Source organism: Hipposideros armiger, unplaced genomic scaffold (assembly GCF_001890085.2).
Source record: "Hipposideros armiger isolate ML-2016 unplaced genomic scaffold, ASM189008v1 scaffold_382, whole genome shotgun sequence".
NCBI classification, from domain to species: domain Eukaryota; kingdom Metazoa; phylum Chordata; class Mammalia; order Chiroptera; family Hipposideridae; genus Hipposideros; species Hipposideros armiger.
This window is the reverse complement of record NW_017731732.1, coordinates 67,845-81,397: the sequence shown is the minus strand read 5'-3', so window position 1 is coordinate 81,397 and position 13,553 is coordinate 67,845. Positions and strand designations below refer to the sequence as shown.

General features: G+C 40.2%; 1 protein-coding gene across 1 annotated transcript in view; it reads left to right on the top strand.

The window, feature by feature from the left end:
• BUB1 (BUB1 mitotic checkpoint serine/threonine kinase) overlaps positions 1 to 13,553 on the top strand; it is a 53,639-nt gene that overhangs the window by 614 nt on the left and 39,472 nt on the right. Inside the window, exons 2-9 of the mRNA XM_019662865.1 lie at positions 3,133 to 3,192; positions 3,272 to 3,410; positions 4,220 to 4,416; positions 6,688 to 6,731; positions 7,396 to 7,496; positions 9,005 to 9,066; positions 9,150 to 9,334; positions 12,204 to 12,355. Of these exons, the coding sequence (XP_019518410.1) occupies positions 3,133 to 3,192; positions 3,272 to 3,410; positions 4,220 to 4,416; positions 6,688 to 6,731; positions 7,396 to 7,496; positions 9,005 to 9,066; positions 9,150 to 9,334; positions 12,204 to 12,355 (940 nt within the window). The remainder of the gene's footprint in view (positions 1 to 3,132; positions 3,193 to 3,271; positions 3,411 to 4,219; positions 4,417 to 6,687; positions 6,732 to 7,395; positions 7,497 to 9,004; positions 9,067 to 9,149; positions 9,335 to 12,203; positions 12,356 to 13,553) is intronic.

Below are 13,553 nucleotides of genomic sequence, written 5' to 3'. Positions count from 1 at the left end.
TTAAAATTCCCACGCCTTTGCTTTACGGCTTAGAAGATTTATCCCCACGGTTTCAAAAGCATTTAAAACAGTGAAACTGCATGTGGCAGGAGGTAAAGCTGGTGAGTTTTGTCAGCACTAGGGCGATCTTACTCTGGAATCAGACGACAGGGGTCGTTAAGTACCATCAAAACAAAAATCTGTTTGCTCTAAGACTCTTTCTTTAGCCTTCAATCTAGCCAGCCAAGGATTTCACTTTCAAAAGCTATTTATTTTTTCTCCTTTTTAAAGGAGAAATCAGGCATTTCTGACCTTATTTTGACTTTCTAAAGACTTATTTGCTTTAATGAACTGGGTGTTTTAGTATTAACTTGGAGTATACTTGGTCATGTTTCTAGGGAAATGGAGTCAGTATTAGAACATGAAATGTTTACCTTGGATCTGGCATTGTAGGGATTTATCTGCTATGAGGCATGAGAGAGATTCAAAAGTTAGAAGTAATATTTTTTTTTAATTTTTAAAAATAAGTAATATATAGTTACAAAAAAGATTTAGAAAAGTATTCACTGAGATCTCTACCTGTCTATTCTCCCACCCTCTGATATGTTACCATTTTTCTGGTTTATTTTTCAAGTGTTCCTTTTTGCAAATATAACTATTTTAACCATATATTAATACATCTACATATGTTCGTGCATGTTTACAGTTCCTGCCTTTATCTCATAGAATGTAGCACAGTATATGCTGCTTTTTTAACACTATCCTCGGAGATTTCTGTCAATACATAGAGTTCTTTCTCATTCTTTATAACTGCATAATATTTCAAGTACCATAATTGACCTAAAAAGTCCCCCGTTGGTAGATAATTGGGTTGTTGACAGCCTCTTGCTATTACAAATAGTGCCGCAGTGAAAAGACTAGTACATGTGGCTTTGCACATACACAGATGGATCGGTCTCCTAGATTCCCAGAAGCGGGTTTGCTAAATCAAAGAGTAAATCTGTGGGTAATTTTGGTAGATATTAGCAATTCCCTTGGCAGGATTGAGAACACGCCCACCTGAAGCAAGATGTGAGTTACCTGCTGCCACTGCTCTGTCTACACACTCACATTTGTGCCAGTCTGGTGGGTGAGAGAGTGACCCACGGAGGTGACTTTCTCTTCTCAGAGAGGTTGAGTATTTTTCTGTGGAATGCAACTTAAAATTGGGTTGCTTTTTTTTTTTTTTTTTTTTTGCAGTTTCTAGAAGTTCTCTCTCGTTATCCCAGTTTATCATTTCTCTTTTGACTCTGCTTGGTGTTTTGTTGGTTTCTTGGGTCTATTTTAAAGACAAGGAGAAAATCCTGAGAAGTCCTGAATTAAATTACAGCAAGCCAAAGGGTGGAAGGAAGGGACAGAAAAGGGTTAATGAGTTAACAACTGCAGTGTGAAACCAACAAAAGACTCCTCTCACTCCTGAGTGTGTGTTGGAATTGTTAGTTAACTTCTAGGTGGCTATTTCCGGGATTATCTGTAAAGAAAGAATAGCCAGGGTGGGCGCCCTGGAGCTTTGGGACTCTGTCACGCCCAGCCCAGAATGGCCCCGTTTCACCTCCCCCCACTGGCCCCCTTTGTCTACAGCTATTGTGAATCCTTTAACAACTGCTCCCATCTACACACACACACACACACACTTGGTGTGTAAAAACACTTGCAAAACGAGGGATGAAGGACATGTTGTCTTTCCTACTTACCGGTAATCATGCTGCTGGTGGCTTAGACTTCGGGCCCAGGACCAGTCTTTTTTTTTTTTTTTAGATGAGCCATCGTGCCACCTGTTGGCCGCTCAGCGGCAGCTCAGCTCAGGCCTGGCATCGAACCGCTGTTGCTCAGAGCTCAAACTCTTGAGCGAGCTCTTAACCAACTGAGCCACTCGGCCGGTCCCATAAACCCTTTCTTTTAATAAAAAGACGTTTAGCCATGAGAATTAAAATTTTTAACGGACATGTAGTAGCTTTATATATATGTAGTTGACTTTATCCAGCTTTTCTTTTGTGACTTCTGGATGTTGAGCCATAAGATACATTGATTTCATTTGTATACTGAGATTATAGCTAGAAATTTGCTTTTAAATCTTTTTTTCCAAAAAATCATTGTAATTTATCTGATAGAAAACATTGAAGTCTTCCTTAATTTGACTCTTTCACACCATTTGCAATCCCATCAACAAGTCCCATTGTTTCTTTCTCCAAAACACCCCAGTTTCACACTTGCCTTGTTCCCACCCTGTCACTGGGACTGCATTAGTTTCGCACTTCTCTTCTTGTCTCAATTCCCACCCCTTCATATGGAGACTAAGTAAATGCTTTAGGTGCACATTAGATTTTGTCACGCCCAAAATGTGGCTCCCTAGCAGTGATCAAAAGGCAGGCCTCCCCTGACCACTCTCCTGAAATAGGAAGTCTTGTTACACTGTCACCACTTATCCCGGTTGTTTCCCCTTGGTGTTTAACGTTACCTGAGTTATCTTACATGTTTCTGTTTGTTTGTTTGCCCCACTAGCACCTGAGCAGCCTAGGAGAACTTGCTTTGCCTTGTTGGGTTTTTTTTGAAGCTGTGGTTGGGTATGTGGAAGTAGGGGCCAGCAGGGCTCTCTGGAAGCTGGGCTCACTGATGATGAGCTCTGTTGTCCTGTATTTTTACCGCAGGGACACTGTTATGTTGAGGCCTGGGAAGCCAACTATCTGGAAATCCCCATTGGTGGTACCCTGAGCTGGCGTACCCACTCACAAGCCCTCTTTAGATCTCCTGAGCAGCAAGGGGAGGGACTGAGCCCAAGCCGCATCCCACCAGTAGGCAGGGAAGCAGCAAACTTGTGGTCACTGCTCCCTGGTGGTGGTGGTGACATTGGGATCAGTGAGAGGAGGAGACTCTTGGGGGTAGAGCTGGGGACCCTCTTCCAGCTGTGTCTTTCTAGGCCTTGGGTCTTCCTTTCCTTGGAAAAACTGCTTCTGACCACTCCAAGGGAGTGCTCCTTTCATTTGTATGTAACATTTGAATTCATGTGTAGGATTTCCATTTTAAGGTATATAAGTGATAAATATAAAATAAAATATATCTTTCGCTTTTAGGAATTATACTAACATCCCACATGCATACTTTCCTCTTTTCTAGAATGTTTGAGGCCCATATGCAGCGGTACAAGGGTGATGACCCACTTGGTGAATGGGAAAGGTCAGCATTCCACCTATTTCTTTCCTTTAAACAAAACTATTTGCTGCCCTGAAAATTAACATTATCCATATTTTCCTAGTTACATGCAGTGGGTAGAAGAGAATTTTCCTGAGAATAAAGAATACTTGACAACTCTATTACAACATTTAATGAAGGAATTCTTAGATAAGAAGAGATACCACAATGACCCAAGGTTCATCAATTATTGTTTAAAATTTGTAAGTGTATTTTCGGGTATAATCAAATCATAATTGTGTTGTACTTTTGCTTTTTTCCCCAGATTATAAGATCATTTTAGACTATTTTTTCTTTTAATTTCTTGTGTTTTCAGTCATAAATTTTTTAAAGTTTTATTGTCAGAGATGTGTATTTTAGATCCTTTTGGCTTCTGTGTTTGTGGAGTCAGTAATTTAATTTAAAAACGCTCTTTCTCTGTGTATCAAGTCTGTAAATGTTACAACACATGGTAAAAACTATTCAATTAAAAGGTTCATTGGATGAGAAGTGTGTTTGGGGAAGGGGGAGAAGCAAGCACTCCCTAGTACTAAGAGTTCCTAAGAATAAACTAAATTCATTGAGGATAATTAACAAAATATTAACTCTCAGAAACTGAGTTTAGTACTAAAAGGAGAAGGCTGCCTCAGGTGAGGCTTTAAAAGGCTGGGTCTTTTTGATCTTGAGGTACAGGCTTGTGAACATGAGTTCTAGGAATAAAATCATGAATGATTTTATTCATGAATAAACATGGTCAGGTTCACTAGATTACAAAATACCAGCATAGAGGCATAGTATGGAACATGACCAAGCTCAGAGTAAGACAGTACTACTTTATAGAGTAGGTTACTATAGCACCTGCTATCTTGGGACTTAATCTGGGTAATTATGGGGACATAGAGTGTTCTGGAAAGGAATGAGCTTGACTTTTCAGTTTGTCATCAGAACCCCCCGGCCTTCCCCCTCTCCCCCTGAAGCTTCTGGCTGGTCTGGTTCTTTCGTTCTCATGCCTGTTGGCTTTGGGTTTCTATAGGCTGAGTGCAACACTGACCGTCACCAGTTTTTTGAGTTTCTGTACAACCATGGGATTGGGACGCTGTCCTCTCCTCTGTACATGGCCTGGGCTGGGCACCTGGAGGTCCAGGGAGAGCTGCAACATGCCAGTGCCATCTTCCGGAGAGGAATTCAGAACGGGGCGGAACCTGGAGAGCTGCTACAGCAACAGTACAGGTAGTTTGGGGTGGAGCTCGGCGCCGGGCTTCTGGCTTTGAAATGTGATGTTCGCTCAGAGGACTGTTACTGTCATCATCTTGTTTTGGAAATTGTGGATAATACAGAAGAGTGGCATGGAAAGAAGCTGCCCAGAAATACTACTGTTAATATTTTGTGCAGTTCCTGCCAATATCTTTTCTCCTCTGCCTCTGTGTGCCTTTATGTCTGTGTGTTTTAACAATCATACTGTACGTCTGCTTGTATACACTGAGCCTTAACACTGCTCTTAAGAAATTAGGAACTTTTATATCCTTATAAAGTGGTTATAAAACCTGTCCCAGCATTAGGTCACTATTTAACTGCTCTCCAATCGAATGCTGTGATTTTTATAAAGAACGATATATCTTAATAATTTTGGTTTTCACAATTTTTTACTTTATCTGTGATTAAATACACTTCATTTAGGGAATTTGAAAAATACGGAAAACTAAAGTAGGTGTTTTGGTTGGCACTTTTCCTGTTAGAGGATTGCAGTCATGCTTTATGTACATAAGCAGCTTTGTGTCAAGATCTTTTTCCTTCACTTAAAAGCATTTCCTAGTATATTTCCTGTTGTGTCATTGGAATTAACCCCTGGTCGTTCACAAAAGGTGAATGAATTCACAGCCTCAAAAAGTTAAGGAAAGTTTATTCAAGAAGAAAGATGCCGGCATAGAAGCTGCTGGGGCAGACAACTGCACCTTTAGATTAGCATTTTCTTTTATAGGAAAGGGTAGGTAAATTTCCTTACAGCATGAGATGTGATGTAGAGACCGAGGTCATTTGATTGACATATGTTGGTTGGATAACTAGTTTCTTTCTGCACATGCTCTTACCCATAATGCATACAGACAAACCCACAGGGTGGGGGCCAAGCCTTAATGTTCATTTTATTTTAATTGTATTACAATGAGGCTAGAGTTCAAGTAACGGACAGTTTCATACACTCCATTTTTTTTCAACTTTGCTACAGTGCTCATGCTCTTTTTAATTATTTTGACATTTGAACTTATTTTTTCTATGCAGAATTTACAGCACATCTGAGACAGCAAAATATTTTACCACAATATTTCTTTAAACACCTCTAAAATGAGATTACTTAGAGAACTTACACCATTTTTTCACTAACAAAATTACCAATAATTCTTTTTTTTTTTTTTTTTTAAGATTTTATTGGGGAATTGGGAGAGGGGAACAGTGTTGGGGAATTGGGGTAAGAGGAACACACAAGTTGCTGTCCTTCAGTCTAGTTGTGGAGGACGTTGCTTCACTGGCCCATATTGGCATTATCATTGCGCTCTTCCTGGGTGAGGCAGATCAGTCGTCGACTCTTGGCAGCTCACGCCAGCTGCCAGCCATTCATGGTAGCTTATGGCAGCCCACTGCAGCCTAGCCGTCGCTGGCGACTCATGGCAGCCCAGCTCCAGGTCTAGCTGTTGTTCACCATCTTAGTTGTAGAGGGTGCAGCATCACTGGCCCTAATGTGGGATCCAAACCAGGGCCCTGCTGCTCAGAGCTGGCATCCCAAGCCAACTCTTAACCAATGCGCCACTCGGCCAGCTCCCAATAATTCTTTATTATCACTCAATTTTCAGTCATTCCTCACAATGTAATTTTTTTTAACCGTTGGTTTGTTTGAACTAAGAGTCAAGTCTGACTTGGCATCTGGTTGCCTTTGGCTGTACGTCTTTTAGTCTCTTTATGCAGTATACTCTTGCCCACATCATCCCAAAATGTCAGGCGTGGAAGTTGCATGTTACTTAACAGATTGAGTTTATGTGCAAAGGTGCTGTGAAATGACAAGTTCTCACAGCATCTACAACTCTATATCTGCCTTTGTAAGTAGTGGCTTGAGTTTTTGCTTAAACGTTTTTCTTCCATGCATTATATTGGTTATATACCAGGTGTGTAGAATGCTTAAATATAGGGTTCAAATACCCCATGTTGTTTGGCATACGTGGTACACAAAGAAGGAGGTTGCATTTTTTACGTGGGTTTGAGAAATACTGATATAAACTAGGCAAATTGAGGAATTTTCTAATATGAGTATATTGGGTATGAAGATAATACCAGAATTTTTTTTTTTTTAAAGCAACTTTAAAATTTAATTCTACATTTTCACTTGACCTCAGTCTTTATTTACTAGTTTAGAATAAAGTACTGTATTTAGTTTTTGCTTTAGTGCAAGTATGTATTAAACTGAAGTTTATAATCTATATTGATTATTAATGCCTTTCTACTGTCATTTAGGTTATTTCAGACGCGTGTCACCGAAACCCATTTGCCAGCTCAAGGTAAAATAATGCTTTCTAAAACATCTAAATTGTTGATAATTTAGTCTCTGATTTGCACTGCTTTTTTTTTTCCCCCTTAAAAAACAAATCCAACCAGTATTTATTGATTGTACTGTCGTAGGTACCAGGGAAGGCACTCTGATCATTAAGGCAGCTAAATAGTAGCCCTGGAGAGCAGGGGCTCTGTCTTAGCACTTTATAAGGGCAAACCCACGAAAAGCTTGGTGATGTCATTGTATTCTTAGAATTTAAAAAAAAAAAAAATCAAAATTGCTCCAAATGGAGAATAGTACTTACTCTGGAGGCCACCTGTTTTGAATTGAATCAAATGTGTTTAATGCAACTTTTAAAGAAATGTAGTCATTTTCTTCCTTAGAAATAAAGGTAACATTTTAGCAATAAGTGGATTCTCTTAGCCTGTTGTTTAACTCATTAGAGTTCACATTTCTTTCCAGTATTGCCTTGATCATGTTGAATTGATCAGAAAATCGTCTCTACAGTATTCCTCTACTCTAAAAAGTGTTTTAGTTACACTTTGTGACCAGTGTTGGATGTGCTGTTTTATTTCTTAATGCTACTTATTGAAAGATCAGGGTAATGTATTTGTCGTAATTTTATTTACTTTGATTTTACCCTTATTTCTCTTTCACCCCTCCCCCAATAGCTAGAACCTCAGAACCACTGCATAATGCTCCGATTTTAAACCAAATGATGACATCAAAATCAAATTCAGGAAATAACTCAGACTGCGTTTCTAAGAATCAGGTAATAATATTTGTGGAAACTGGGAATGGTATTGAATGGTCGTCCGCTGCCTTCCACTCCCATTTTGTCATCTCATTTCCTTCACCTTGTCTTTCATGACTTTAACCTTCATGTCAGCTACCTGCACCTATGGTGACATTGTGGCCTGTCATCACCTCCCACTGCTCACCCCCAGTATTGAATTTAAATAACTTACTGGCTGACCATGCCTTCCGCATTAACCTGACCTAGGCACCGCCACCACACAACATCCTCTGTGCTGCTGACCACCTCCTAATAGGCTCAGGGACCCTACGCTGGACCACAGCCACCTGGAGACTTCTGAGCACTGCTTATAAACTCAGAGCTCCAGACATTGGTGACTAACCTCAACCCAGCTCCACTATTCCAGGCAATCATGGTTCCAGCTTCCCAGTCACTCTTTATGTTTTGTGTATCTCTCGTGTTCCCCGCTTCAATCTAATGCCAAACTGTAGTGAGTTTAAACTTTTCATGCTCTTCACACTTGGGACTAGGAACGTGACTACCTATACCCTCTCCTTTAGGAGTGGGCAAAAATACTATTTCAGTGAGACAGCAGAAGCCCTCAGATGATGTCTGTCAGTTTTCTGTTGCCCCCCAATAAATGGAACTGCACCCTTCCCTGCCATTGCGGTGGGGAAAGGTGGCTTCCCACCTGAGCTTCTTTTATCCTCCTCAAGGTTTTTGCCCCATCGAGATCTCTCCTGCCTAATGGTTTGCCAGTGTGTAAAAATGCTCGCCTCTCCTCTGCTCAGCCTTGTTTGTTCCTAGCATCTTTCCCAGTACGACTACCCCTTCAAACTTGGCTGGACCTCCTTAAAGCTAAATCCAGTGGGAATGGCTCTGTTGTTAATGCACACGTGCAGGTTTTATTGAGTGACACGTTCTTAGAAGTAGAATACAGCATTCAAATTCCAACAGACTCTTGAACTCTCCTGACTTCCATCCTGTGTGCGCTCACCAGCCTTCTTGCTTCCTGTCACCCTGACTGAGCTCTTAGCCAGCAGCCAAAGGATGGGTCTCGTTTATGGTCACATTCCCAGGACCCAGCTCAGGACATGACATGTATGAGGTGTTCAGCAAATACTTGTGCAGTGAATAAATGCTAGCATTGTGAGTTCCTGGGGGTAGAAAGTGCCAGAAGAAAATCTTAATGATTATTTTAAATGTGGCGTTTTAGAATGTCAATCCCATAATACTTAGGCACTGTGGCCCCGCCAAAGACTATGGATCAAAGGGAAATAAGTGCCCTTCTCTACTACCAAGGAGACAATTTTAAGTCACTTTCTTTATTGGACTCTTTAGCAGAAGCTATTGTAAGATTAATAATGCAAACTAAAGCTTCAGATATAATTTAAAAGAACATATAAATCTATTCGATGGTGAAGAGCCCTTCCAGCACTTTCATATTGTCTTGTGAAGTAATTTGAGTGACCATTTCTTTTCAGGTAAGTGATTGCTTACACTTCTTTCTTTTGTCTTTTTAGGGTTCAGAAGTTTCTGGAGTAGCATCTTCAACTTGTGTCAAAGAGCCGAATATGCAAGTACAGTGAGTGCATTGATCAATTCCTTAGCTTCTGTCAAGAGCTGCATTTGTATGGCGTTGTAAATAATGTATTCTTCCCATTGTAGGGAACAGCGGGTGATCATGATTTCTAAGTCGGGATACTCTGCACAGCCCTCTCTGGCAGCCAGAGCTGATGTTCAGCAGGTTGTTATGTACTGCAAGGAGAAGCTCATTCGTGGAGACTCAGAATTCTCCTTTGAAGAGCTGAGAGCCCAGAAGTACAATCAACGGAGAAAGCATGAGCAGTGGGGTATTGCAGTCATCTTATTTGAGTTATTTTACTTTATTTTTTTTTTTTTATTGGGGAATTGGGGAAGAGTTGTTGTCCTTCAGTCTTAGCTGTGGAGGGCGCAGCTAGCTCAGCTCCAAGTCCAGTCACCATCTGTCCGCCTGTTGGCAGCTCACGCCACTCAGCTCAAGGTGCCGTGTTCAATCTTAGTTGCAGGTGGGCGTAGCCCACTATTCCATGCAGGAGTCAAACTGGCAACATTGTTGTTAGGAGCACGTGCTCTCATCAGCTGAGCCATCCTGCCATTTATTGGCAGCTCAGCCACAGCTCAACTTGGGCGCCGCTCACTGGCCCATATGGGAATTGAACTGGTGACTCTGTTGCTCAGAGCTCACGCTCCCAACCAACTGAGCCACTCAGCCAGCTCCTTGAGTTATTCTTACGTTGCTAAAATAATCGTCATTCCTGAGTGATTAAGATTTTTAAGCAGATAGTTGCCAGTGCTGAAAGAGTCTGCTGAAAAGTGTTGAGCTCATCCTATAAGAAGTCTAGACATCCCTTGTTCAGTGCTGGTGTAGCAGTCTTTTTGTCTAAGGGCTTAGGGACGAAACAGCCCTGGTAGATACCCACACCAGTGCTGCCTTAGCTTTAGTGATTAGGTATTTTAAAACGTTTAAACACTTCTCATGTGGATTTGAACTTCTGTATACAGCAACTCTATATCACTGGGCCAGTTATTTGTACTATGGACGAATTCAGTTAGGAACTGGAGTTGAGATTTTCTAAGATCTGCAACTACTATAGGTAAGACATTTAGGAGGAATCTCTGACCCAGTGCCATGTCATTTATGGCTATCGAGTGGGTCAAAACTTCCTCACAGGGAAAACTGTGAATATTATTAAAACCAACGTTTGCACTTCCTTTGCCATTACAGTGTTGACCTCACGAAAATGAGCCTTTGTCCCACTGAGGACTTAACACCATCTCAATTATTTGTACTATAGCCATTCTGTCGGCCTCTCATTTTTGTTTCTTATTGCTCATTCAGTCAATACCTGAGGGAACCATCAGCTCACATTTTGTGCTGTGCACAGATCCACTTTTCTTACACACGCTGGATCGAAAATCTTAGCTAGGCGATTTGATTTGTATGTGACATGACTATGTTAACTAGACATTGGAAGTGGGACTGCTTGCAATGTACTTGACATACTGATCTTTCAGTAAAAGATCAGTATGACATAAGCACTTTACTTATATTTCTTCTTAGAAAGCACCTAAAGATTTATATCTTTTAAAAGCTGTTCCATTTTCAAATGATTTCCATAGTCATGTTTGTTTTAGAAGACGTGTTTAGTATCCTACTATTATCAATTATTATTCTTGATCAACATGTACATTTTTGTAACTTACATGCCCTGAACTTAAAAGTAACCATGCCAAGAGCAGGTAAAAATTATAATTAAAAGGTGAATTCTAACAAACATTCACAGAATAATTAATACCAATCTTCTCAAACTCTTCCAAAAAATGGAAAAGGAGGGAGCACTTTTAAACTTGTATGATGAGGCCAGTATTACTCTGATACCAAAACCAGACAAGGACACCATAAGAAAAAAAATCACCGGCCAGTGTCCCTGATGAAAATAGATACAAATATCCTCAACAGAATATTAGCAAACTGAATTCAATGGTACATTAAAAGATCATGCACCAATGATCAATGGGAATTAATCCAGCAATGCAGGGATGGTTCAACATCTGCAAATCAGTCAACGTGATACATCATTTAAAAAAATGGATAAAAATCATAGATTCAGAAAAATCATTTCACAAAATTCAACATTTATGATAAAAACTCTCAAAGTGGGTATAAGGGAACTGTACCTCATAATAAAGACCATATATGACAAACCCACAGCTACCATCATACTCTGGTGAGAAGCTAAAAGCTTTTCCTTTAGGATCAGGAACAAGATAAAGATACCCATTCTTATTAAACATAGTATTGAAGTACTAGCCAGAGCAATTAGACAGGAAATAGAAATAAAAGGCATCCAGATTGGAAAGGAAGAAGTAAAACACTATTTGCAGATGACCTGATGTGTATATAGAAAAACCACCAAAAAAGTGTTAGAATTAAAATCAGTAAAGTTGCAACATACAAAATCAATCTACAAAACACTGCAAAATGAAAATACTCAAAAAGATGCATGCACCCCCATATTCATTGCAGCATTATTAATATCCAAGATAAGGAAACAACCTAAGTGTCCATCAATGGAAGAATGGATAAAGAAATTGTGATTGTTATACACACCGTGGAATATTATTCAGCCATGAAGAAGAATGCCATTTTGACAATATGGATGGACCTTGAGGGCACTATGCTAAGTGAAATCAGTCAGAGAAAGACAAATACTGTATGATCTCACTTACATGTGGAATTTTTTTTTTAAATGTCATAGATAAAACAGATTGGTGTGAGGGGTGGGTGAAATGGGTAAAGGTGGAAGAGCATAAACTAACAGTTACAAAAGAAATAAATCATGGGGACATAATGTACAGCATGGTGACTAGTTAGTGTATATTTGCAAGTTGCTAAGAGGAGATCTTGAAAGTCCTAATCACAAGGAAAAACTTTTTGTAACCATGTATGGTGACATGTTACCTACAGTTATTGTGACCATTTCACAATATATATAAATATAGAATCATGTACTTCTGAAACTAATATGTGGATTATACTTTAAGTAGGTAGCAAAGTAAAAGTAATACATATTTCAGTTCTGATAACCTAATACATATGGAAAAGACTAGTAAGAAATTTGCAGTTCTATGGCCTGAATTTAAACTTAGCATGCAAACCATTTTTTACCTTCCCTAAAGTAAACGAAGACAGACATTATATGAAAAGGAAAGAAGCAAATGCTTTTGAAGAACAGCTACTGAAAGAGAAAATGGATGAACTTCATAAGAGGTTGCACCAAGTGACGGAGCCGTCCCAGGAGAGCCTGCCTGCTTCCCAGCACAGTCCTGAGGTGTGTGCTCATTGCTGGCTTCCTGTGCCTCTGGCTCCCTTCTCTTTGCTCCTTTCTGTGCCCTAATTTTAGCATTAATTCGATTCTGATGTTCCGTGTGTATGTACATGTTTATTTATGTTTCTATTAGGTTGTTTTTTCTTTTGGATTTCCTTTTTGCATGATTTATTTTCCCTGGATACTTCCAAGAAATTGTTAAAACAATTGTCTCATTTTCTTCTGCTGTATTTCCTTGGTACTTACCAGTTAAATATTCCCACATTCTCTGAAGAAACTGAAGGTTTCCTTTCATCATTTCAGATGCATCAGATATGCTCTTAGTTTCACCTTTCTTGGCCACATGCCCCCCCATAGCCTTCTGTCTCTGTCCACCAGGTTGGTTGGACAGCTGACCTCACCTTGGCCCTCTGCTGTGGTGTGTCCCTGCTCGTTTTCTCATTCCCTTGTCGCCATTGCTCTGTAACGTCCCAGTTTGGCTGGTGCACAGTCTCCGAGAGCGTTTTTATAGAAAAGTATCTGTGAGGGTTAATTTCCTGAGATCTCTTGCACACCTGAAAGCATTCTGTCCTGACACGTCAGTGATCATTGGCTGGTCTTTGCATCTGGGAGGGAAGTCAGAAGGCTCTGCACCCAGCTATGGCTCCGCGTCTGTGTAGGGAAACCCGGGTCATTCTGATTCCCGGCTCACAACATGCCGTCTGCTCTTTGGCAGCCTGCTGTGTCACATCTCTCTAGTGTTGTGACCTGGTGGTGTGCTTTCCAGCTACACTTGCCACCCATTAGGTTCAATGCTTGAACATTCTGGACCTGCACTTTGGTGGAATTTTCTTCATTTTTTAAAATATTTCTTCCCCATATACATTTTCTTGTTTGTTGTAATCATACTTGATAGTGGCGATGCCAGATTGATCCTCTAATTTTCTTCACTTTTTCCTCCTATTTTCTACCTTTGTGCTTCTCCCCCCACCAACCCCCACCACCACCACCACCACCAACTTTCTGTGAGATTTACTTTATGGTCCTCTTATTAAATTCTTTTCTTTCCAATGACATTTTTAGGATCAGATAGCTTTTTTACTATAAACGTTTATTTTCATTTCTGCCTAGTCTTATGTGAATGTAGTATTCTACCTCTCGTTTGTTTTGTTTTTGTCTTTGTCCTCATTGAAAGCTGATCACCCTGTCCTATCTGGTGACC